We start from the raw sequence: 23,200 nt of genomic DNA, 5'->3' as shown, positions 1-23,200 counted from the left end.
GTGCATAATTGTTTGGTTGTCACATGTTAAGGTGGTATTATTAAACAGGTGTATAATTGTTTGGTTGTCACATGTTAAGGTGGTATTATTAAATAGGTGTATAATTGTTTGCTTGTCACATGTTAAGGTGGTATTATTAAATAGGTGTATAATTGTTTGCTTGTCACATGTTAAGGTGGTATTATTAAATAGGTGTATAATTGTTTGCTTGTCAAATGTTAAGGTGGTATTATTAAACAGGTGTATAATTGTTTACTTGTCAAATGTTAAGGTGGTATTATTAAACAGGTGTATAATTGTTTGCTTGTCACATGTTAAGGTGGTATTATTAAATAGGTGTATAATTGTTTACTTGTCACATGTTAAGGTGGTATTATTAAATAGGTGTATAATTGTTTGGTTGTCACATGTTAAGGTGGTATTATTAAATAGGTGTATAATTGTTTGGTTGTCACATGTTAAGGTGGTATTATTAAATAGGTGTATAATTGTTTGGTTGTCACATGTTAAGGTGGTATTATTATTATAGCAAGTAAACAGAGCAGGAGCTCAACTTAGGAGTTACAGTAAATTGGTTCTGTGCAAATGAAAATACAACTTCACCACTTTAGTCCTATTTTTTGTGCTTAAGAAACTTCTTCTGTTTGTCATTACTGCCACAAGTGGTGGAAAAGAGTATTACACCTGAGTACCACTTCTTTTTTGGCCACACAACGACTTCTTATAAAGGAATACTAATGTACAGTATTTACGTCGGAGAGTGGACTTCTATGGTATCTCAGCAGCTTCTCCTTACTTTCATGGATACATGTTGAGCTATTAATGAACCCCCCTTGGTTGGCATTAAGGACTCATGGTGCTTCAGTATGGTTATAGTTGCTAGTAATGCTGATACTGGGTGTCTGCAGGGCGTGCACCTGTGGGACCTGCAGGACCGGGTGCTGGTGAGGAAGTACCAGGGAGTGACCCAAGGCTTCTACACCATCCACTCCTGCTTCGGAGGCCACAATGAAGACTTCATCGCTAGCGGCAGTGAAGGCAAGTACCACAGGAAGTTGGCGCAGCATGCTGGGACTTGAGGAGGACTGCTGTGTCCCTCCACAGACCACAAGGTCTACATCTGGCACCGCCGCAGTGAGCTGCCCATCGCCGAGCTGAGCGGGCACAGTCGCACGGTCAACTGTGTCACCTGGAACCCCGTCCTGCCCGGACTGCTGGCCAGCGCCTCCGATGACGGCACCGTCAGAGTCTGGGGCCCCGCCCCTTTTTTGGAAGTCCAGGAGGCAGAGGGACTCAATGGTAAGAAGTGATATCACAGTAGAGAGGTTCAAAGTGATATCACAGTGATGACAAAGACATACAAAGTGAAATCATGGTGATATCACAGTAAAGAGGTATAAAGTGATAGAAAGTGATATCACAGGTAACAAAGAGACACAAAGTGATATCACAGTGGTAACAAAGAGACACAAAGTGATATCACAGTGGTAACAAAGAGACACAAAGTGATATCACAGTGGTAACAAAGAGACACAAAGTGATATCACAGTGCTAACAAGGAGATACAGCGTGATATTACAGTGATAAAGAGCTACACAATAATGCAAAGTGATATCCCAGTGATAACAAAGTGAGATCAAATGTCACTATCACTGGGATATCACTGCATTATCACTTTGTTATCAGAAGATAACAAAGACATACAAAGTGAAATCACGTTGATATCACAGTAAAGAGGTATAAAGTGATATCACAGTGATAAAGTGATAAAGACATACAAAGTGAAATCATGGTGATATCACAGTAAAGTGATATCACAGTGATAGAAAGTGATATCACAGTGGTAACAAAGAGACACAAAGTGATATCACAGTGATAGAAAGTGATATCACAGTGATAACAAAGAGATACAGAGTAAAATCACAGTAATAACAAAGAGATACAGAGTGATATAACAGTGATAAAGAGATACACAATGATGCAATGTGATATACCAGTGATAACAAAGTGGGATCAAATGCCACTATCACTGGTATATCACTGCAATATCACTTTGTTATCAGATGATAACAAAGACATACAAAGTGAAATCATGTTGATATCACAGTAAAGAGCTATAAAGTGATATCACAGTGATAACAAAGAGATACAGAGTAAAATCAGTGATAACAAGGAGATACAGAGTGATATCACAGTGATAACAAGAGATACAGAGTGATATCACAGTGATAACAAGAGATACAGAGTGATATCACAGTGATAAAGAGATACACAATGATGCAAAGTGATATCACAGTGAGAACAAACTGAGATCAAATATCACTTTGTTATCACTGTTATATCACTGCAATATCACTTTGTTATCACAGTGATAACAAAGTGAGCTCAACTATCACTTTATCACTGGGATATCACAGCAATATCACTTTGGTATCTGAGTGATATCACAATGATATCACAGTGATAACAAAGTGATATCACAGTGATAACAAAGAGATGCAAAGTGATATCAGAGTGATAGCACAGTGATAAAGTGATATCACAGTGATAAAGTCAGATCAAATATCACTATCACTGGGATATCACTGCAATATCACTTTATCAGAGTGGTATCACAGTGATATCACAATGACAACAAAGTGATATCACAGTGATAACAAAGAGATACAAAGTCATATCACAGTAAAGAGGTACAGTGATAATAAAGTGATATCACATTGATAGCACAGTGATAAAGTGATATCAAAGTGATGACAAAGAGATACAAAATGATACAAAGTCATATCACAGTGATACCAAAGATATACAAAAAGACACAAAGTGATATCACAGTGATGAAGTGAGATACAAAGTGATATCACAGTGATAAGAAAGAGATATAAAGTGATATCACAGTGATAAGAAAGTGATATCACAGTGATAAAAAAGAGCTAGACAGTGATATCACAGTGAATGTGTGTGTGAATGGGTGAATGTGGAAATAGTCTCAAAGCGCTTTGAGTACCTTGAAGGTAGAAAAGCGCTATACAAGTATAACCCATTTATCATTTATTTATTTATGATGAATGAAGTGTAAATATAAACCACATCCATCTTTGTCTCTCCTCTTCTGGTCCTGTCAGATTGTTGCGTCATGGACAGCTGATCAGTGTTGTCATGTTTGTTTACGTTGCCGTGACGATGCCCAGACTCTGTTGACACTGCAATGGCAGAAGCTCTGCTGATTGGACGGCTGCTTCCTGGAGGCGGGACCAGCACCTTCAGGATGTCACAGCGATGCTGACCTGGATCGCATTAATGGCGCTCACACTCTGACGTCCGCCTCCTGATTGGCTCGTCACGTAGGACCACCTATTTATTACCACACACACACCCTTTATTTACTTTGTGTGTGTGTGTGTGTGTGTGTGTGTGTGTGTGTGTGTGTGTGTGTGTGTGTGTGTGTGTGTGTGTGTGTGTGTGTGTGTGTGTGTGTGTGTGTGTAAAACATCGTCTGTTTAACAGAAGAGACTTCATGTTTTCACTTTCTAGTATTTCTAACGCAGGATCGCACAAAATGACGTGTTTGATGGTGTCATTGCACCTTTTCTGTCTCCTGGTGTGGGTTCCTACACTCCTCCTTGTAGGCTTCATCTGCTTGTGACGTGTATCTATTTATACACATACACAAGTATATATATATACACACACATATATATATGCACACATATATATATATATACACACATATAAATGTGTGTATATACACATATATATATATATATATATATATATATATATATATATATATATATTCATATATACACACACACATATACATATATATGTATGTGTATACGTATATAAATATATATACACACATATATATACATACGTATGTATGTATATACATATATAAAATCATAAAAAATATATATATGTACACACATATATATATATATATATATATATATATATATATATATACTTTGTTCCTGCAAACATGGGAAGGTGAAGCGTGTGTGTAAAGAAGAATTATAGAAATAAGTAGTGAATGATATTGATGGAATCAAAGAAAGAAATCATCAAGACGACAAGGGAGCGTAGCACTGCTCGTCTGCACCACACTGAAGCAGAATGGATGTTACAACAATATCTGAACATATATCCATGAAAATATGGATAAGCTGCTGGAAGGAGATAAGAGTACAAGTTGACTCTCCAAAGTAAATACTGTACATGACGTCATCAAATTGTTTGTTCTAAGTTCTATTGTCTTGTTTTGATACACTATTTATTGTCTGGGAGTGCTCTTCCTGAAAGGCATCTTACCTTTTATAATGAGGGGGCGGGCACAGGTGAACTCATTTGGCTTTTTCAGGTCTCACCTGCGTCACAGCACCAAGAAGACTGCTGTCACAGGTGTGCACTGTTCAATTGTCTCACAGGTGTGCACTCTTCAATTGTCTCACAGGTGTGCACTGTTCAATTGTCTCACAGGTGTGCACTGTTCAATTGTGTCACAGGTGTGCCACAACTGTGTCATTTTAGTTAAGTATTTCCGGCAGTGTAATGGCAGCTTTGTGTGTGTGTGTGTGTGTGTGTGTGTGTGTGTGTGTGTGTGTGTGTGTGCGTGCGCGTGTTAGTCCAGAGCGGGTGTTGTGCTGGCAGAGGTGTACAAAGTGTGTTGCTGTCGCAGAATTGGTTATTTCCACCTGAACAAAACATGTTTTTACTGCTTTTCTGTCATTTGTCAAACATGAAAGAAGTTGATTCCTTCCCAGCAGCCACTAGACATTGAAACAAGGTGATGGATGACCTTCAGCAACATTGAAACAAGGTGATGGATGACCTTCAGCAACATTTAATCAAAGTCAGCTTGATTTGAAATGTGCTCATTTTCCAACCAACAAGGTGTCATTAGGGATGATGTTGGAAAGCGTTTCTCTCGGTTGTTCGATAAGAAAAGAACCGATTCCATGGACTCAAATCCCTTTTTGAGAACCGGTTCCCGTTATCGAGGCCACTATAGTAAAGAAAAAGAGTTGGTTCTTTATTGGAATCCCTAATGGACAATGTTATGATGTTGATTGTAGACTCTTACTGACACCTTGTGGCCATATGAAAATACTACACCTCATTAGTTTGGGCACTTCCAGGTTGACGATGTTAGTCCAGTCAGTTGATGAGACAATTGAGAAGTAGACAAGTTGTGTGAGCTCTTACAAGCCTTGGAAAAGATAAGTCTGTAAGTAAACTGTTTAACTTGTTTATGTAACTCAATATTAAGGTGGAAAGTGTTTTAAGTTTGATACTAAGATGTTTATTGAAAAATGATTTTTGTGCACTGTTTCAATGGATGTTTTGAGGACTTCAAATGGCTGCCAGTCGTGTATTTCCACCATCGAAATAGTTTCAACACTCAGCAGTATTTGTTTGATGATAGTACTGTATATTTGTGTGAAGCTAATATTGACATATTGTGTATTACATTTCAGTATGTTAATTGAATCACATAGCTTATACATTTATCATTGTGTGTATTTCAGTTTTACAAAATAAGAGTCCAGTGCAACACAAAAGTAAAGATAGGAAAAGACAAAGCAAGTGTTATGATCTGATGTTGGATCATAGTTTATTTAGGGTTTTGAGTCACTTGTGATATAAGTTATGTTTCAGCACTCCTGTTTTGTGTTGTCATGGTTACTGATTGTTTTCGCCTGCATCTGATTAGTGTTCGGGACTCACACCTGTTCCCGGGCACTAATCAGAGCGCTATTTAGTCCTGCTTTTTCCCGTCACTCAGGCTGGTGCTTTTCTGTTGCGTTGCTAGCGAGGAGGCATGATTATGCCGATTGTTTTTCCGGTGAGGACAGCAGGAACTCCAGAGACAGCGTGCAGGTAGGACAAATGATTTATTTGTATAAATCATACACGAAAATAGAAACGAACAAAACAAGCGAACACAAGGAGAGCGTGCCTAGCACAAGGAAAGCTAACGGAATAGCACACACAGGGAAGGCATAAGGCAACGCTTAGCTTACGGACACAAGGAATAAACGTGACAGTTGCGTAAAGCAAACAAAAGCACCAGGCTGAGTGACGGGAAAAAGCAGGACTAAATAGCTCTCTGATTAGTGCCCGGGAACAGGTGTGAGTCCCGAACACTAATCAGATGCAGGTGAAAACAATCAGTAACCATGACAACACAAAACAGGAGTGCTGAAACATAACTTATATCACAAGTGACTCAAAACCCAAAATAAACTATGATCCAACATCAGATCATAACAGCAAGATCAACAACAATAAAGAGCCTAAATGGATTAATCTGCTTTGGAACTTTATTAGACGTCTTGGATTGTTTGTTAGCTGTCTGCCTGTGTGTGTAGTTAGTATGTTCCAATAGCAGCATAAGTGCACTTTTTGGAGAGCTGTATTATTTTCAGTTTTGTGCCCAAGGGACTGATTTTATTTAACACTATATTATTATTTATACACCTATAGTGATCACAGAGACAGGTTGTTTTTGTCTTACTGTATATATATGTTTTTCTGAAAAATCCCACTTAATATACTTTGGGTAACAGTCTATATATATATTAAGGGGGTAACAGTCAATATGTATTTATTTATTTTATTTTATTTTTTTCTTATAAAATAAAAGTGAGCTTTTGTAACAACCTATCTGGATTCGATAAGAGAATCAATAAGGAATCGGTTTGATACGAGGATTCGATAATGGGCTCGAACTCGATCATTTCTTGTCAAACATCATCCCTAGTTCCAACAGAATCATTTTGCTGATTTAACCCCCAATTCCAAGCCTTGATGCTGAGTGCCAAGCAGGGAGGTAATGGCTCCCATTTTTATAGTCTTTGGTATGACTCGGCCGGGGTTTGAACTCACAACCTACCCATCTCAGGGCGGACACACTAACCACTAGGCCACTGAGTAGAATGTATACATGACAGATATTGCCCTACAAAATAATCTCTCTGTTCTTGAAGAAATAACATTAGAGGAACTCTAAATGGGAGAAAACAAACAACGTGTACTTAACTCAAACCACTCATCAACCTTGTATCAACATCTTGTGTCTGCTGGGATGTGGCAACCCTAGCTGATACTTGATGATCCACATCCTCACTGATCATACACACACACACACACACACAACCCACACACACACTTGTATTTGTTACCTTCATGAGAAAGAAGCCTCCCTCTTTAGGACCAGCCTTTATAAAGAAATGTATTTACATCATTAATAATATATACATACTATGCAAATATAAACAAGCTTGTTGAGAAAAATGAGTTTGAATTTTACAAGAAAAACTTAGAATTAGTATTTTAATAAAAGTCCTCATTTTACTTAACGCAATTCAACATATGACAAGAAAAAGTGAACATTTGTGCAATATTATGATAAAAGTTGGAATTTTACTCAACAGTCGCAGTTTTACAAGAAAAAGCTTAAAATGTTGGCCATTTTATGAAAAGAGTCGTAATTTTTACTCAACAATTGTCACTATTTTATAAGAAAACTTTAAAATGTTGGCAATATTATAATAATAATCTGAATTTTACTTGGCAAAATGATGACAAAAGTCATCATTTTACTCAACAAATGTCACTATTTTACTAGAACAACAAACAAATTGGCAATATTGTGATAAAAGTCAGAATTTTATATGACAAATGTCACAGTTTTGCATTAAAAAGTAATACTTTTACATTAAAAAAGTCATCATTTTACAAGAAAATATTGCAATATTACAGAAACAGAAAGAATATGAGAAATTGTTCACAATTTTATAAGAAAAAGATCTACACATTGTGAGAAAAAGACTGCTTTTATTTTTATTTATTTAATGTTTTGTTTGTAGTTAGTTTTTAATCTTCATTATTTACTTCAAGTTATTACAGTATGTCTCTATATACATATATTTTTTTTTTAAAATTAATTTTGGCCGAAGGGGGCGCATTTCAATTTCTTACACACACTTGTTATTTCATATGTTGACCAGAGGGGGAGCACTTCAAATGTTGACACACACTTGTTATTTCATATGTTGACCAGAGGGGGAGCACTTCAAATGTTGACACACACTTGTTATTTCATATGTTGACCAGAGGGGGAGCACTTCAAATGTTGACACACACTTGTTATTTCATATGTTGACCAGAGGGGGAGCACTTCAAATGTTGACACACACTTGTTATTTCATATGTTGACCAGAGGGGGAGCACTTTTAAAAGCGATTAGAAAAATGCCTCCTTTTTTGGGCCCACCCTCATGTTGACCAGCAGGGGTGCAAAAGAGACATTGTCTATTAGATGCAATGTTAGTGATTTATGTCATCACTTGTTCACACCTCCTCATATGGAAGATACTTTTCCTTCTTCATGTCTCAAGAAGGCTAGAAATACAATAACTCACACACACACACACACACACACACACACACACACACACACACACACACACACACACACACACACACACACACACACACACACACACACACGTCTTCTTCTTTCCGTACTTGCAACTTCTCGCACAGTCAGAAGCCGAAGCGGGACGTTCGTCATGCTTGCAGAGGCCATGTGACCTCGGCTGTGTTGTTACAGAAGTGATTGTGCTGTTCTGTATCGTCCTCTAATCATATTTGAAATAAAGATTCAGGCTTTAAAATTCTCCATTTTTTTCTCCCAACGAGGATGTAAAATTCTCGCACATTTGCAAAATAATTGCCTTTTCCCGCCAAGTCCCTATGGGTCCTTATTGCCGGTTTTTCCCGAAATTCCGTAATACCATTTCTCAATTCAAAATGTTATCACTTCAACATTTCTCCACCCATTTGAAAAATTCCTGACACCAATTATTTGAACTCATTCAGAAAATTCAAGTATTTTAACATTTTCACCAAAAAAATCCCTCTTTTCCCCAAATTCCCACATTTCCATGACATTCCCATGGAAAAGAATGGGCCATTTTTCAAATTTCCAACATTTTTTTATCTGATTGAAACGTTCCAACTTGAGAATATTCAGCCTGTTCAGGAATTGTGTGATCTCCTTTTCAACAATTAGTACACAAAAATCCCGCTTTTCCCTAAATTTCCAGGAAGTTCCTACTGAAATGAACGGGACATTTTTATAACTTCCACAATTCCCACATTTTTCAACCGCTGGTGTTAGTTCCGACACCAAAATGTTCAGCTCAGGAATTTTATTTAATGTCTGCTAGCTTGTTCCTCTGTTAGCATGCTAACGTTTTATGCTAGCATTTTAGCTCATTTCTTACTTTCTAACCTAATAGTCATGGATTCCGTTCCTTAAAAGCATGCTAGCCTTTTACCTGCTAGCATGCTAACATCAGTGTGCTAATATTAGCACGCTAAGGTTTTATACTAGCATTTTCTTTACATTTTAAAGCTAATAATCATGGATTTTGTTACTTAGAAGTATGCTACATATTCACCTGTTATAATACTACTGTTAGCATGCTAACAGTTTATGCTAGCATTTGTGCTTATTTTGTACCTTTTAACCCAAAAGTCATGGATTTGGTTACTTGGCGCCATCTTAAATGTATGCTCGCCTTTCATGCTAATTTTAGCAAGTTAATATTAGCACGCTAACGTTTTATGCTAGCTTTTTTGCAAATTTTGTACATTTTGACTAGAGATGTCTGATAATATCGGCCTGTCGATATTATCGGCTGATAAATGCTTTAAAATGTAATATCGAAAATTATCAGTATCGGTATTTTTGTTATCGGTATCGTTTTTTTAAAATTTTTTTTAATTTTTTATTAAATCAACATAAAAAACACAAGATACACTTACAATTAGTGCACCAACCCAAAAAACCTCCCTCCCCCATTCACACTCATTCTCACAAAAGGGTTGTTTCTTTCTGTTATTAATATTCTGGTAGGTTCCTACATTATATATCAATATATATCAATACAGTCTGCAGGGATACAGTCCGTAAGCACACATGATTGTGCGTGCTGCTGGTCCACTAATAGTACTAACCTTTAACAGGTAATTTGACTCATTAATTACTAGTTTCTATGTAACTGTTTTTATATTGTTTTACTTTCTTTTTTATTCAAGGAAATGTTTTTAATTTATTTATCTTATTTTATCTAATTCATTTTTTTTTTAAAGTACCTTATCTTCACCATCCCTGGTTGTCCAAATTAGGCATAATAATGTGTTAATTCCACCACTGTATATATCGGTTGATATCGGTATCAGTAATTAAAGAGTTGGACAATATCGGAATATCGGATATCGGCAAAAAGCCATTATCGGACATCCCCAATTTTAACCTGTTAACCGTGGATTCTGTTACTTGGTGCCATCTTCGAAGTACGGTATGCTGTTATCATGCTAATGCTAGCATGCTAACATTTTATGTTAACATTTGAGCCAATTTCACACTTTTTAACCTAATAGCCATAAATGTTGTTACTTGGTGCCGTCTTAAAAGTAAGATAGCTGTTTCATTGCTACCATGCTAATGTTAGCATGTTAATGTTTTATGCTAGCATTTTTATTCATATTTTCTAACCTAATAAACATGTATTTCTTTACTTGCCTCCGTCTTAGAAGTGTGTTGGCTCTTCATCTGTTAGCATGCTAATGTTAGCATGCTAATGTTAGCAAGCTAAGGTTTTTTTTTCTGGCATTTTAGTTAACATTTTACATTGTAAACCTAATAATCATTGATTCCTTTTCTTTGGCGCCACGTTGCAAGTATGCTAGCTGTTAGCACGCTGAGTTTCTATGGCAGCGTTTTAGCTAACGTGATATATTTACAACTAAAATATATAGTTTATGTTACTTGGTAATCTCTTGGAGTATGTTAACTCTCCTAACTATTTCAGTAGAGCTTCTGCTCTTCACCTCTCAAACATTTTAACTTTCTGTTTCAACTTTCAAACCTTTTCTACGTTAGCCCTAACATCCTGTTAGCATTTCAGTTCAAGGTCAACATTGGAACGTTCTCACGCTAATTCTTCAGGAATTGCCTTTTCTACTTCTTCATTTTAATAGACTTTATTCATCACAACTTTTGCCATTTGCATATATATGAAAGTGCTAAATTACAAACCAGTACAACAATATAAGTTTAGCTCTAAGACGATAAGACTAAAACGTGACAAATGTTCATTTGACTTGTGTTTACATTGACAGCTGTTGTGATGACAAAGTATTGTACAGTTGCTGTCACCTCTGCCAACGTCCCGAAAGGTAAATAGCAGGTCAAGAAAGAGAGATTAGTGCGTGTATTGTTTCTGTCATCTTGCTGTGAAGTTTACCTTCTGGGTTTACCTGGGAAAGTGTCACCGCCTCTCTCTTTCTCCTTGCGTTCCGCCAACCGTCTCATTTCTAAGCACAAATACTTTCAGGACCAGAAGAAATGATAACAATTTGACTGAAAGTATCAGCAGAGTGAAGATATCATTATATGTATCGGATTCATGACTTACATAGTCTGTGAATAAATAGATATGATCAAAATAGTATCAATCTCGGAGATTCCCGAGACATTTTGAGAGATAATGCTTGTGATGTAGAGGAAGAACCACAGATCCCTTCCCCGTCAACAACAATGCTAATCATGCAGACTTTGTGAGAGACAACAACGATTACTGTGTGCCAAATTATGATCCTGGATCTTATATTTTTGAGCCTGAACACAAAGAGGATGAGTAATAAGAGTGTAGTTTTATTGGGACACAATAGCATTAGCATCAAACTAACCATAATAAAACCAGAGACTAATATTTCCACTCTGGACCGACATAATCACATCATTCCGTTTAGATGAAGATTCAATTAAGACTGAGGTTTAGATGCTATTTTCACATACTTTGTGTATTTGAATACAATTGTATGTTTAATGGATACAATGACACACAATTCATCATTTGAAGTCAACTTGAAATGTTGTGTTTTTACTACCATGGTGAACTTTTTATTTTTGCTTGTAAATAGAAATGTCTTTGCTTAACATAAACCATTTACTCTTTTAACATTTTACAATGATAATTGTTTTTTATTCATAATAACACACATTCATTCCAAACAAACATGTCACAGGTGAGGATTGGAACCTTGATTAGTCATTCAAACATGTTTGTGTCAACTTTTGTGCATGTTATCAGATCAAAGTCACTGGGGTATGTCAACTTTTGATCAGGGTCATTTGGGTACTTTCTTTTGTCATTTTGATTTAAAAAGAGTTGTTTGCCAATAAATAGCTTCACACAACCATTAAGCATGAGTGGAAGAAAAGTTTTTGTCTTATCATTCATATTCTCTGAAGAATGGCCAAGAAATCATACATTCTCCCAAGGTATGTCAACTTATGAGCACAACTGTATATATATATATATATATATATATATATATATATATGTGTGTGTGTGTGTGTGTGTATATATATCCAATTGTAGCGATGCTGACTTTGCAGTTGCGGGTGAAAGAGGTGAATAGGATGTGTTATTGTAGAGTGTTGAGAGCAGTAACAACATTAAATAAAGTTGTCATTCAGCCATCACATGTTTGTCTTTCCTCAGCATAAAAGTGTCGCTGCTTCTTGTCGTCTCCTCAGCGACTCTTCATAGCAGGTACAGTAGCTTGTACAGTAGATGTCATGTCATGTGTTGTGTTGTGTTGTGTTGTGTTGTGTTGTGTTGTGTTGTGTTGTGATGTGATGTGATGTGATGCCAGCTGCAATATTTGGAATAATAACCTTTCAATGTTGTTATTCTATTTGTATTATGTGTACTGTATATATATATATATATATATATATATATATATATATATATATATATATATATATATATATATATATATATATATATATATGTGTGTGTGTATATAGATATATATATATGTGTGTGTATATATATATATATATATATATATATATATATATATATATATATATATATATATGTGTGTATATATGTATATGTGTATGTATATATCAATGTGTGTATGTATATATATACAGTATATATATATATATATATATATATTCATGTGTGTGTGTATATATATATATGTATATACACTTATGTATGTATATATATATATATGTGTATATATATACATATATGTGTGTATATATGTGTGTGTATATATATACACACATATATATACATATATATATACACATGTATGTGTGTATATATATACACATATATACATATATATACTATATATATATATATATATATATATATATATATATATATATATATATATATGTGTGTGTATGTATATATCAATTTGTGTATGTATCTATATACAGTATATATATACATATATATATATATATTCACACACATTTATATATACACACATATATGTGTGTTAATATATATATTCATGTGTGTGTGTATATATATATGTATATACACTTATGTGTGTGTATATTTATGTGCATATATATACATATATGTGTGTATATATGTGTGTATATATACACACACATATATATATATACATATATATACACATGTATGTGTGTATATATATATATACAGTATATACACATATATACATATATATATATATATATATATATATATATATGTATATATACTGTGTATATATATATATAAAGTATATTTTCCTTTCTTTCAAAGTTCAGTTCTTCCAACTACACCCCCCCCCTCTCTCTCTCTCTCTCTCTCTCTCTCTCTCTCTCTGTCTCTCTCTCTGTCTCTCTCTCTCTCCCCCTCTCTTGCTTTTTGTGAAGGCAAGAGCGTGTTAGAAAGTCTCCAGTAACAAACGTGTCCGCACCATGAGTTTAACTTCATGAATTATTGTGACCACGAGGTGTCCCCCAAAAAACAATTACCACCTCACTCATACTTTAAAGACAGCCATTCCAGACGGTTAATAATAAATATGTTGGTGTTTTTCACTCATTTCACTTCATCAAACCTTTTCCAACATTCCTCGTATCGGATGGATATTAATGTCGGCCAATACCTAGGACTCCAATATGGGTGAGTGGGTGATATGGTGCGTGACGGGTGAATGATTGAGAACAAAGGACATGTTAACGTCTACATTTATGGATGAGTTTGCATATTTCAGACATGTCAGTGTTTTCACCACGCCTGCCACCTACTGGTGTGGAAGAGTATTACACGGCTAGCCTGCCGAGCTCCAAACAGCACAGACACTCAACATCAGCACATTTGCAGATTATAATTATTGCTTTGCAGCGGTAAGTAATAACAGTAGGTTAGAAATGTGTGAATGATATGTTTGCAATATTAGCTCGAGTTGTTGTGTAGCTAGCTTAGCCTTCTAATGTAAGACAATCGCATTGCGTCCTCTGGCAAAATAAAGAAGGATTTTCCAAAAAAGTACTTTCAACGGCTGCCTCGGTGCCAACTATTTATGGCAATGGCGAGACAATGAAACGGTTAGTAATAAAAGTTGGTTAAAAATGTGTTAAAGTTACTCTAGTAATGTTAGCTCAAGTTGTTGTATAGCTAGTTTGGCCTTCTAATGTAAGACAATTGGCAATGGACCAGTAAGTTGTATAATCCGTTGTTATGTTTACGATGTACTGTAGTTTGTAGCGTACCCAGTAGTAGCTAGCTTATAGCTTAGCCTTCTAATGTAAGACGATAGCAGCGCCGTCCTCTGGCAAAATAAAGAAGGATTTTCCAAAAAGTACTTTTAATGGCCGCCTCGGTGCCAACCTTTTATGGCGAGACAATGAAACGGTTACTAATAAAAGTTGGTTAAAAATGTGTTAAAGTTACTCTAGTAATGTTAGCTCAAGTTGTTGTGTAGCTAGCTTAGCCTTCTAATGTAAGACAATTGGCAATGGACCAGTAAGTTGTATAATCCGTTGTTATGTTTACGATGTACTGTAGTTTGTAGCGTACCCAGTAGTATCTAGCTTATAGCTTAGCCTTCTAATGTAAGACGATAGCAGCGCCGTCCTCTGGCAAAATAAAGAAGGATTTTCCAAAAAGTACTTTTAATGGCCGCCTCGGTGCCAACCTTTTATGGCGAGACAATGAAACGGTTACTAATAAAAGTTGGTTAAAAATGTGTTAAAGTTACTCTAGTAATGTTAGCTCAAGTTGTTGTGTAGCTAGCTTAGCCTTCTAATGTAAGACAATTGGCAATGGACCAGTAAGTTATATAATTCATAATTACGTTTGCGATGTACTGTACCTAGTAGTAGCTAGCTTAGCCTTCTAATGTAAGACAATAGCATTGCATCCTCTGGCAAAATAAAGAAGGATTTTCCGAAAAGTACTTTTAATGGCCGCCTTGGTCTCAACTGTTTAATAATAATAATAATAAAAGTCGGTTAAAAATGTGTTAAAGTTACTTTCGTAATGTTAGCCGGAGTTGTGGTGTAGCTATCTTAGCCTTGTAATATAAGACAATAGCAGCGCCATCCTCTGGCAAAATAAAGTACTTTTAATGGCTGCCTCGATGCCAACTATTTATGGCAATGGAGAGACAATGAAACAATTACTAATACATGTCAGTTAAAAATGTATTAAAATTACTTTCGTAATATGAGCTGGAGTTGTTGTGTAGCTAGCTTAGCCTTCTAACGTAAGACAGTTGGCAATGGACCAGTAAGTTATATAATCCGTTATTACGTCTGCGATGTAGCTCGTAGCGTACCAAGTCGCCTTGAGCCTCTATTGTTTACAAGTCGAAGCAGCCAATCAGCAGAGTTATTTACATGATACAGAACCGAAAAGCCCTTTATTGTCAATATACACATATGATAAATACATCCAGGATCTAGCATTAGACAATTAGACTCGCTAGAAGTTGAACCTTAGTCAGCATATACTAGATCCAGACCTGTACCCCGGCTGGACTTCCTTCCTAGCTATCGTCCGCCCGCGTTATCGCCTCTTTCCTGAGTGCCGACAACAAACCACGGCAAGCTGCTGATCTCGCTATGTCATCCGGGATGTTGTGTTGTGGTGAAAGTCCCTCAAAGCAGACGGCTGCTGGCGCTCGCTGTCCATAGTCCACGATCAATTCGCTGTCCATAGTCCACGATCAAAGCAAGAGCACAGAATGCTGACTCAGTGTGAGGACAAGTTCATTCAAGGTTAAATATCCTTTTTGTATCTGCATGATCAAGGTGATTATTGACCACATGATCCACTTCCAGCCATGGAGGTTCATCTTCTCCTGTGCTTGACCGTGGCCGCCCTATCGCCAGGTACTTGCTCCTACAGGAAAGTCACGTGATCGTTCCTAACTCCTACTAATATGTCCTATTTCTTCTGCTTCTCCAGTGAGCCATGGATGTGCTACAGGAAAGGAGTTCATCACAACCTTTCTCCCCAATTACCAGAATGCTTTATTGGCATTCATTTTTGGAAACGACCATAAACTTGAGTTGGTTCTGACCGACTTGGGCTCCGGGTCCAATGTCCACATTCAGGTCAGAAACGATGAAAATGTCTTTTTTTATCCTAGAGGCAAACTTCGGGTCTCACAGGTCACGAAGGTTCCAGTGCTTTTGGTGGTGACAGGAAGCACACGCAAGCCCGGCAAAAATGATGGAAGGATGTTCATTCAGCTGTTTCATCCATCTTCAACCACTTATCCGGAATCGGGTCGCGGGGACAACAGCTCTAGCAAAGACCCCAGACTTCCTTAAGGTGTATGTTGAGAAGCGTGTGGAAGTCCAAAGGGGGCAAGGCTGGCTCGGTAGTCCGTAAGCAGGCGAGATGTCGGGGATAGGAGAGAGGCGTCCGAGTCCGTAAGCAGGCAAGAGGTCGAGATTCAGGAAGGCAGTAAGAGATCCAGAGGAGGTCCGGAGAGACAAGACACACAGCTTGTGACGAATATGTGCGATACAGATGGCTACGTTCTGGCGCTGAGATGCAAGGCGTGCTGGCTTATTGTCAGGTTCAAACACCGAACTATCTGTTACACAAGACAAGAAGAAGGAATCAGGCAGAGTTCAATTTTGACAGAGTTGACAGAGTTGACAGAGTTCAATTTTGCTCATGAGGAGAAACGTATTGGGGCTGTACACTCAGTTACAGTTTCACCCTATGCTCTAAGGTACAGGCCCACATGCTCCTCTATTTATTCAGGAGTTCCCTAGTTAGCATCACTGAGGCTGCTTCTGAATGGAGGAGTAATGCAAGCAGCCCCAGTAGACACAATACATGATTATTCAGAATAGAATTGTGCTGACACTCGGGATTTCGCTCTGTCTCTGTTTTGTCTACGTTGAGGTACTCGATGTCCGTCCTTGGCTGTCAGCAGGCAGGGTCTGGAAACAAACTGCTCATGCGAGACAACTCGCAATGGAAGATTACAAGTTATGTGCCTTTGCACAGATAGAAAAGTACAACTTCAGCACAATTGATGATAATAATAGCAACGGCCTTTAAGCATAAGAGTTGTGTGATAACTTATACATAATTATTCCAACACTTATGAAGCGTGGAGTCTCATCAACGTCTGTGTTTCTGAATGAGCGCAGCTGTGCAGAGGCGTGGCCCCGGCTGGAGAGGCGCGTGCAGGGACACGCCCAGAGACACGCCCAGCAGAGCGCGCTGAGAGGCGCACAGCGGCGTGCGCTCGAGCCGTGACAAGAACTTTGATAATCCTCTCCTTTCTTTCAATGGACACCTCTCGTGTTGGAGTCACGTCAATCCACTTGCTGTATCAACTCTCCGAAGTGTTAACTCTCCTTTTGAACTGCAGACTAACAAACACTTTTCATCCAATGCAGGTGTTAGCTTTGCACACGATTCCATCATTATTGCTAGGGGTTGTAAATAATATGTATTTCATAATATTTCTATCAAAGGAAGGCACTGAACCTCCATTAGAATTATTTCAGTTCCGCAACTGGTTGAAGACTTACAGTAGTTTCAAAATAGCATTTTGAATAGTTTCATTAAAGGACTTTGATTAAAAGGTTGTGGCCGGAGCAAATCAAAGAGCTTTAATGGCTGAATGTGAGCTGTGGACCGTAGTTTGTCTCTGCCTGCCCTCGTGCAAGAGTTGTGGTCATTAGTCCTTTCAGATGCAGAGTGAATCAGTTCTTTGACTAAAAGTGATGTTGATCTGCAGGTTGCTTCACTCGACTTCTCCATGAAGTTGAGCCTCTCGGTAGGTGAAAGCCGCTGGCTTTCTCTGCCACTCGGAGCCGAGCTGCAGCAGCAGTTTCTTACCGAAAACTCTGCAGTCCGGATCTCATCGAGTGCTGAAATCTCAGTGGTCTCTTTTAACCGGCGGGACAAGTCCGGAGATGGAAGTGTGGTTTCTCCAGTCGGCCAACTGGGCACAGAGTACCTGGTGTACACACCGCAAGGAGGCGCAAAGTGCATGGACAAGGTCTTGGCTATCGTAAATGGCAACAAGCCCAACCGGGTCACCGTCTTACCGAGCGCTGACGTGTCGCTGCGAGGTGGCAGTCGCTGGCAGCATGGCAAGCCAGTGACCGTCACCCTCTCACCCCACGCATCCTACCTGGTACGGAGTCATAACGCTTGGACGGGCATCATCAGGTCCGAGTTGCCTGTGGCCGTCCTAGCAGGTCACCAGTGTCTGGCCATGGGTTCGGGTTGTGAACACGTCTATGAACAGCTCCCACCTGTGGCCAGTTTGGGAACGGACTACATGGTGCCCAAAACAGGAAGCTGCAAATCCAGCAACATGGCGGTGATAGTGGCGGCGGAGGACGACACCGAGGTGACGCTGCACAGAGGCCATCATGCCACCCAGAAACAGTTGAGTTGTTTCAAATATTTTCTGCTCCTTTTACTTCTGCAATGTAAGACATCAGACGTAAAGTATGTCGCAAAATGACACATCCTTCCGGCGAAATCGGGGTTCCAAGTTGACAAAGGTAGTTGAGTAAATGGAAGACTTTCATCTACGCCAACAGGACGCTGAAGACAGCAGGACTGATGAGCGTCCACAAAGTGAAGAACAGTCCACTGGTGGTCCGGAGCAACAAGAAGGTCATGGTGCTCCTTCTCAGCAACAACAAACCTCATGACCCCTTCCTCCTCACCATCACCCCCACCTGCAAGATGGCCACCGACTGGACCCTGCAGACGCTGGGCGGAGGCTTCTCCAGCGCTGTGGCGCTCCTGGCGGAGAGGGAGGGCTCGTCCGGCGTGAAAGTCTGCATGGAGGGACGCTGCCTGTCCCCTCGCTGGAGCAACTTCCTCTCAGACCCACGCTGGGTGTGGTCCAACGTGGCGCTGGGCTCGCACGCCGGTCATGTGACCGTGGAAGGTGACGCACGAATGGCGGTCTACGGTTATGGTGGGAAGACTCGCCACGGCTATGGAACTGCTGGAGTCTGCTCTACAGGTACACACACACACACACGCACGCACGCACGCACGCACGCACGCACGCACGCACGCACGCACGCACGCACGCACGCACGCACGCACGCACGCACACACACACACACACACACACACACACACACACACACTTGTATTTGTTAACTTCATGAGAAAGAAGCCTCCCTCTTTAGGACCAGCCTTTATAAAGAAGTGTATTTACAACATAAATAATATATACATACTATGCACATATAAACAAGCTTGTTGTGAAAAATGAGTTGCAATTTCACAAGAAAAACTTAGAATGTTGGCAGTATTATAATAAAAGTCCTCATTTTACTCAACACCAGTCCAAGTTTGACAAGAAAATGTGAACATTTGTGCAATGTTATGATAAAAGTTGGAATTTTACTCAATAACAGTCGCAATTTTACAAGAAAAGTGTCGTCATTTCACTCAACAAAAGTCACAATTTTATAAGAAAACTTAAAAATGTTGGCAATATTATATAATAATCAGAATTTTGCTTGGCAAAATTATGACAAAAGTCATACTTTTACTCAAAAAATGTCACTATTTTACAAGAACAACAAAAAAATTGGCAATATTGTTAAAAAAGTCAAAATTTCATATGACAAATTTCACAGTTTTGCATTAAAAAGTAATAATTTTACATAAAAAAAGTAATAATATTAGGAAAAAATATTGCAATATTACAGAAACAGAAAGAATATGAGAAATTGTTCCCAATTTTATAAGATAAAAGTCGACACATTGTGAGAAAAAAATAATTTTTTTATTGTTTTTTAATCTTCATTATTTACTTCAAGTTATTACAGTATGTCTATATATATATATATATATATATATATATATATATATATATTTTTTTTTTTTTCCATTAATTTTGGCCAGAGGGGGCGCATTTCAATTTCTTACACACACTTGTTATTTCATATGTTGACCAGAGGGGGAACCCTTTTAAAAGCGACACACAGTCAATATGAAAAATGCCTCCTTTTTGGGACCACCCTCATGTTGACCAGCAGGGGTGCAAATGAGACATTGTCTATTAGATGCAATGTTATTGATTTATGTCATCACTTGTTCACACCTCCTCATATGGAAGATACTTTTCCTTCTTCATGTCTCAACAAGGCTAGAAATACAAGAATACACACACACACACACACACACACACACACACACACACACACACACACACACACACACACACACACATAGTGGGTCTAGAGGAGTATTTGCCTCATGCCTGTGAGAATCCTGCGTATGACTCGGAGTTGAGCTTGAACCAAGTGAACCAAGCTCAACTCCGAGCCACACGCAGGATTCTCACAAGAACTACCCACAATGTGCTCAAAGAACCACCAGCGTTCTACTTAAGCTGGAAGACGGAACGGCACTTCTGCTTCCGGTTGAAAACACCAAATGGAAGGACATGCTAACTGTATGCATTTTACATTAGCATGTTAGCATGCTTACTTTAAAGTGCTAGCTTTTTGAGCTAATTTTGCAACCGTTTACCTTAGAGTCATTTAACTTGCTTAACATGCTTTTGTTAGCGTGCTAACATTAAAGTGCTAACTTTTTTTTATTAGCTATTTGTACTCTTTTTTTCCTAATTCCCCAGCCATACCCCTTAGAGTCATATAACTTGGTATGTAACACAAGGTAACTATTATCATGCTCACGTTAGCTTGCTAGCATGATAACATTAGCATGCTAACTTTTTTTAGCTAGTTTTGCAACCGTTTAGCCCAGAGTCATATAACTTGGTATGTGTCACTTGTTAACTGTTAGCAGGCAAACGATAGCATGCTAAGCTAACTTAAACTTGCTACCTTTTTCAATTTACAATTTCAATTGTACACTTTATTTTTCTATTCACGCTGCCATACACATTTGAGTCATATAACTTGGTATATGAAACATGCTGACTGTTATCATGCTATCGTTAGCACACATGCTAAGTCTTAGCATTTTTATGTAAACATGCTACTGTTTTAGGCTAGCTCTGTGGCTCGTTTTGTACCTTTACACCTAAAACTCACGGATTCAGACACTCGGCACCATCAAATAAGTACGGCGGCTTCCGGCGACCCCCGGCCAGAGGTCCAGGGCACAGATAGCAGGCCCATCAAAATTGCTAGTTGTTTTTGGAAGTGTTTAACAAAAACTATTTGCATTATGAAAAATCCTTAAACTAACCGCACCGTTTTATAAGCCGCAAGGTTCAAAGCGTCGGGAAAAAGTAGCGTCTTATAGTCCGGGAGTTAAGGACTACAAGGCCAAATCCCAGCATCTGCACCGTAATACCGTTTTGTTTCCAGGACACTACAAAAAACCAGGAATCTTCTAATAATAAATGCAGAGTTGTATGTGCTGGACGTGCATGATAGTCATGATGTCATGATGTCATGATGTCATGATAGTCATGATAGTCATGATAGTCATGATGTCATGATAGTCATGATAGTCACATGTAATCATAGTGGAAGAAGAGTTCAAATCAACCATGAAGGGAGAGGTTGACATGGGTTTATTTTGGCAGGTGGCCCTCCTCCTGTGGCCCCTAGGGACCCCTGTGAGGATGTGACATGCAGAGCCAAGGAGCGTTGCGTGGAGGGAAAGTGTGTCCACATGTCCACCGCCACCTGCCATGCGGTCGGTGACCCTCACTACCTGACATTTGATGGAAGACGTTACGACTTCCAGGTAAGGCTGGACATGACCTTGACCTTGAATGTCAACATTACGACCTTCTTTGCCCTGAGTCAGAACGAGCAACAACCCAAGCGCAGGTTGACACTAATTGATGCAACACATCTTTGGTTTCCGAAAGAGCAAGATGGCGGATACAAGCGGCTGAAATGAGTTTGCTCAGAAGGGTGGCTGGCATCTCCCTTAGAGATCGGGTGAGAAGTTGAGTCACCCGAGAGAGACTCGGAGTAGAGCCGCTGCTCCTTCGCTTGGAAAGGAGCCGGCTTAGGTGGTTCAGGCATCTCGTGCGGATGCCTCACCGGCGTCTCCCTAGGGAGGTCCTCCTTGCACGTCCCACTGGGAGGAGACCCCACGGCAGGCCAAGGACCAGATGGGGGATTACATCTCCTCTCTGGCCTGGGAACGCTTGGGAATCCCCCAGGAGGAAGTTGCTAATGTCGCTCTGGAGAGGGAAGTCTGGGGGTCTCTGCTGGAGCTGTTGTCCCCGCGACCCCATTCCGGATAAGCGGATGAAGATGGATGGATGGATGGATCTTGGTTTTCGTACTACCCACTTTTTCCTCGTTTCGGCTTTTGAGGAAATCTCCCAGCAGGCACACGACGTTGATACAACATTGGTATGCGCATATGTCCTTTAAAATTGACGTTGAATCAGCGTTGCAAAATAATTGTATTTGAGACAATGTCGGTGTCTAACGTTGGATCCACATTGTTGGTTGGGAAATGACCAAATTTCAATGTCAAATCAACGTCACAACCTGACATTGAATAAACGTTATCAAAAAGCATGTTGTTTCAACGTTGTATTTGTGTTGGAGAATATCCATCCATCCATTTTCCTCCACTTATCCGAGGTCGGGTCGCCGGGGCAGCAGCCTAAGCAGGGAAGCCCCGACTTCCCTCTCCCCAGCCACTTTGTCCAGCTCCTCCCGGGGGATCCCGAGGCGTTCCCAGGCCAGCCGGGAGATATAGTCTTCCCAATGTGTCCTGGATCTTCCCCTTGGTCTCCTGCCAGTCGGACGTGCCCCAAACAGGGAGGTGTTCGGGTGGCATCCTGACCAGATGCCCAAACCACCTCATCTGGCTCCTCTCCATGTGGAGGAGCAG

General features: G+C 39.1%; 2 protein-coding genes across 4 annotated transcripts in view; both read left to right on the top strand.

The window, feature by feature from the left end:
* LOC133605041 (WD repeat-containing protein 26-like) overlaps nucleotides 1–3,451 on the top strand; it is a 29,790-nt gene extending 26,339 nt beyond the window's left edge. For both annotated transcript variants that reach the window (XM_061958363.2, XM_061958371.2), the window contains exons 12-14: nucleotides 909–1,038; nucleotides 1,105–1,299; nucleotides 3,123–3,451. In XM_061958363.2, coding sequence (XP_061814347.1) covers nucleotides 909–1,038; nucleotides 1,105–1,299; nucleotides 3,123–3,145 — 348 coding nt within the window. In that variant the 3' untranslated portion in view covers nucleotides 3,146–3,451. The remainder of the gene's footprint in view (nucleotides 1–908; nucleotides 1,039–1,104; nucleotides 1,300–3,122) is intronic.
* Nucleotides 3,452–12,596: 9,145 nt separating this feature from the next.
* Nucleotides 12,597–23,200, top strand: part of LOC133604919 (IgGFc-binding protein-like) — a 65,230-nt gene continuing 54,626 nt past the window's right edge. Inside the window, exons 1-6 of one of the 2 annotated variants that reach the window (XM_072913085.1) lie at nucleotides 12,597–12,634; nucleotides 16,162–16,242; nucleotides 16,319–16,467; nucleotides 18,120–18,778; nucleotides 18,937–19,370; nucleotides 21,924–22,087. In XM_072913085.1, the coding sequence (XP_072769186.1) occupies nucleotides 16,194–16,242; nucleotides 16,319–16,467; nucleotides 18,120–18,778; nucleotides 18,937–19,370; nucleotides 21,924–22,087 (1,455 nt within the window). In that variant the 5' untranslated portion in view covers nucleotides 12,597–12,634; nucleotides 16,162–16,193. Of the gene's footprint in view, nucleotides 12,635–16,104; nucleotides 16,243–16,318; nucleotides 16,468–18,119; nucleotides 18,779–18,936; nucleotides 19,371–21,923; nucleotides 22,088–23,200 lie in introns of those variants that run through there. The other variant, XM_072913084.1, reaches the window with a different exon arrangement.

This window comes from Nerophis lumbriciformis, linkage group LG04, assembly GCF_033978685.3.
Source record: "Nerophis lumbriciformis linkage group LG04, RoL_Nlum_v2.1, whole genome shotgun sequence".
In the NCBI taxonomy this organism is placed as follows: domain Eukaryota; kingdom Metazoa; phylum Chordata; class Actinopteri; order Syngnathiformes; family Syngnathidae; genus Nerophis; species Nerophis lumbriciformis.
Note: the sequence above shows the minus strand (reverse complement) of the source record. Positions and strands in the feature narration are given on the sequence as shown.